The 3,995-nt window shown below is 37.8% G+C and overlaps 1 protein-coding gene across 1 annotated transcript; it reads right to left on the bottom strand.

Annotated features, from left to right (window-relative positions):
* Positions 1–1,621: 1,621 nt before the first annotated feature.
* Positions 1,622–3,133, bottom strand: LOC106779270 (malonyl-CoA:anthocyanidin 5-O-glucoside-6''-O-malonyltransferase). The gene has a single exon (XM_014667352.2). The coding sequence runs from the start codon at positions 3,092–3,094 to the stop codon at positions 1,694–1,696; it is 1,401 nt and encodes a 466-aa protein (XP_014522838.1). The 5' UTR covers positions 3,095–3,133; the 3' UTR covers positions 1,622–1,693.
* Positions 3,134–3,995: the final 862 nt, after the last annotated feature.

Below are 3,995 nucleotides of genomic sequence, written 5' to 3'. Positions count from 1 at the left end.
GTCATAAAAAAATTGAATATATATACGCACGTGTTTTTACTTGTATANATATTATATCTCCTTTATTAAGAATATTGAGAAAAATATATTAAAAGTTTATAAAATACTAGCTCCGCTTAATTAACATGAATGAGATCATAATTGACACTTTATAAATTAAAACCAAAATACAAACACTAGTGTAAAAATGCTGTTTAACGTCATCCATCAGACGTCGGTTTTGTGATAAACCGATGTCTATTATTGCACGGTGGCATTATTGTAAATATATTGGTAAACTAGACGTCCATTTCGATGTTAGGCGACGTCTATGACATGATAGACGTCGCACCTGCCTCAAACCGACATCAAATTGCCTGAGGTATGTGATAAGACAGACAATTCGACGTCGTCGAGAAAAGGGCACCGACGTTCCAGTCTCTGACAGGAAATCAAACGTCAAACGGTTCAACTTCAGACGAGGAATAGATGTCGGATCCCCTGAACAAGCGACGTCGACTGAGGCTACAATTAATGTTGTTCACCAAATTCCCAGGGGCTTAAACGTCACGTAGTCAAACGGCTACGTCTAAAGCCTATCTGGAAGGCGGGAAGACAAAAATCCTTCAATTTAGACGTCGGTTCGGAATGTAATCGACGTCTACTTCCTGTAATTGATTATTTTTACCAAATTCGAGGGTTTTAGACGTCGGCTAGGACGGGCACCGACGTGAATTACCCTAATAGGAAATCAAGCGTCAATCTTTTCAGCTTCTTTAAGAAGAATAGACGTCGGATCCCGATCAAACACTGACGTCTATAGACGTCGGTTTCTGGCGCAACCGACGCCCAATTTCATTTTAAATAAACCACAGACCCTTCTAACCACTCAGTTTCTGATCGCGTCTTCATCTCTTCTCCTTTTTCTCTGGTTCTCCTTTTCTTTCACTCCCTTACGCACCTCTACTTTTTATCTCTTCCAACATTGCATTGTATTTTGTGATAACGTCATTGTCTTCGTCCTCTCCTTTTTCTCTCTTCATCCCAGGTGCGTGGTTTTTCTTATGCTTACCGTTTAAACTTTCTTTAATTTTTTATCGATTATCTTGTCGTTCAACTGATTAATTTTTTTTTATGTTGTGTTTTAGTGCAGTTTTGATCCACTCTTTCGGTAACATAGTGCAACATTCTCCCTTTGCTAGTTTCCTCACTAAAAGAGTGATGATCTTTTGAGTTTTCTAGTTCTTCCGACCCAAAATGGAACTTGGGTCCTTGTCTACTTCTCGACACCGTAATTTTTTTCTGTTGCAGTTGAATAATTGGAAGTAGCCATGGACCCAGGTTCGGTTTTGGGTTGAAAGCACTAGAAGATTCAAAAGACGCAAGCTTTTCTTGTGGGAAAACTAGCAAGAAGAGAGTGTTGCATAATGCTACCGAAAGTCTGGATCAAAACTGCACTAAAATACAAAGTCGTTGTTAGACGTCGGTTAAATCCATGCCCGACATCTATAACAACATAGACGTCGGTTAGTGTCATTTTAAACCTCTTTATATATTCAAGTTGACGTCGGTTTAATCATAGGTAGACGTTTATATAGAGTAATTCGATGTCGGTGTGAGTAAAAAACAAAAAAAAAAAAGTGAACAGATATTTACCCTTATCAATGGGAAAAGTGCTTTATTCAACATAATCAGACAGAAAAGTTACATTTTTCTAGAGGGAATCAAGTCCTTGAAGAAAAATGGAAGTAAAATCTTCAATCTCACTTTTAGGTAACATTAATCCAATCTCAATTCCTCCACTGATATCCCTACTTTCACTGATAGACAATGCTCCTGTTTTGTCTGTGGATACCAAATCAACCTTCTTTGGCCTTCCCCACCCAAAATCAATGCTATAAAACTCAAACAACGGAGACCCAGCAACAGAAATTACTCTAGCCTCCCCAGGGTCATGCATAAGCGAAACCCATTTTTCTGCTCCATTCAAAACTTCCTCTTCCTTCACCCTATTCAAAGCCTCAACTATCCTCTCCAAAGCACAAATGAACCCATCTTTTCCAACCAACTCCTTAGTCAAAGCCACTACGCAATGTGCTTTAACGCAGTTTCCAAAATACGTGGCTGGAATTGGAGGATCCAAGCGCGCTCTACAATCAACAGAAAATGCGAACAGCACGTTTTCTTCCTTCACTTGGTTCGCTTTGACCAAACACGCTAACACATACGCACACGTAACAGAAAATGTTGACAGATGAACATTCACTTTCANCTTAGAGTTTCCGTATTGTTTGAGCTTTTGAATCTGTGAAGGGGTAAATTCAAACAAACCTTTGAGTCCATCGCTCGGTGTTGCAGTGAGAGACTCCCACACCTTGAGACTTCTGTTATTCGAACCATTATGATTCATCCACTGGTCCACGTACAGTTCAGCGAACCCAGAAGGGTCTCTGATCAATGATCTGTCAAAGATAGGTGTAAGATGCTGAGGTAATGATGGTGTTGGTGTTAGTGAGGGTGTGGGTGTAGTAGGGTTTTTAAGGTTAGAGAATATATAGGCCCATGCTTTGACGAACATGGATGCAGATTTTCCGTCGAAAATTGCATGGTGTGTGGTTACTCCAATGCAAAAGCCAGAGTTTGGGAACACAGTGACTTGAACCGCCAACAGAGATGCTTTATCATGGGAATTTGCCAAGTGGGGTGCTAAATCGTGGCGTTGTGATGCTTCACAGAGATGGGAGCAAAGGTGGTCGAAGTTTTGGTCGGACTGAGCAACAATGAAGGAAACAGCGTCGCCGGGGAGATAGTTGATGATGGGTTTGGGAGAGTGAGAGGGCCATGTGAGAGTGCCAGATAAAGGGAGGAAGTGTTGGAGAGTGAGGGAAAGAGAATGTTTGAGAGAGGGAAGAAGAGAATGAAGGAATGAAGAGGTTGGGTGTGGGAAGTGATAGAAGAAGAGACATTNAACAGGTGGAAATCGAAGCCATAAGAGATCGAAGAAGGTTAATGGAAGAGAGGTTGGAACAAGGGTGGAAATGGTTGGTTCCTGAAGTGGTGCCACCGAACAAATTTGGATAACTTTGAGAGATGCTGTTGACGCAGATTGAGTCATGGTTCTGAGGAATGAAGAAGCAGTGGTGCAGTTGGAAAGGAAGTGAATGTTCATGTAGTAGATGTTTTGGATGAAATTTATTGGTGCTGGAAGTCCCACGTGCTTAAAATTTCCCTGGTGGTCAAATAGCAATGAACCCCCACATTGCTTAAAATTTAGGAGAATGATATTTTTACACTATTTTTTTACACCATTTTGATAATGTATACGTGTCAAAATATGGTTAGACGATTTGAAATTAAAAAAACAAACTTTGGTTTTTCTTTTCCAAATATACTCCTGTCTCAACTTTTTTAATTTAAAATCGTTCAATCACATTTTGACACGTGTGCAGTGTTAAAATGGTGTCAAAAAATAGTGTTAAAATATCATTTTCCTAAAATTTACCTTCTGGTCAAATTGTAATGAATTAAGATTTAACTACATTTGTATTCATTTAACACGTATATTAAAATAGAGTAAAAGAATTATAAAACAATGAATTTTTATATTTCTTTTAAAAAAAATAAAAAATAAGAAAAAAAATTAGCATCAAATTTTATTACTATGAATTTGCAGTATCATTTATTACTATGAATTATTGTGACGGCCAACTTGTCATATACCTAATTTGTATTAAGAAATCATTTATAAAAAGGTTAAAGTCACTGCAATATATTTATAACACTTCCCCACTAATATTATTAGATCATTTATGAAAATGTTGAATTCGTTATTCATATACTTTAAGTTATTTCATGGTTAACTACTTCAAGATTTCATAAGTATTTAAGGTGTGTTCATTTGGGTTAATGGAAGGAGATGATTTAGGGGAGAATGATTTAATAGATTTTGAGATAATTCTTTGTGTGTTTATTTGAATAGATTTGGAAGTAATTGAGAATGGATTTAGAAGTAAAAT

The sequence above is a fragment of the Vigna radiata genome, unplaced genomic scaffold, assembly GCF_000741045.1.
Source record: "Vigna radiata var. radiata cultivar VC1973A unplaced genomic scaffold, Vradiata_ver6 scaffold_190, whole genome shotgun sequence".
NCBI lineage: Eukaryota > Viridiplantae > Streptophyta > Magnoliopsida > Fabales > Fabaceae > Vigna > Vigna radiata.
Note: the sequence above shows the minus strand (reverse complement) of the source record. Positions and strands in the feature narration are given on the sequence as shown.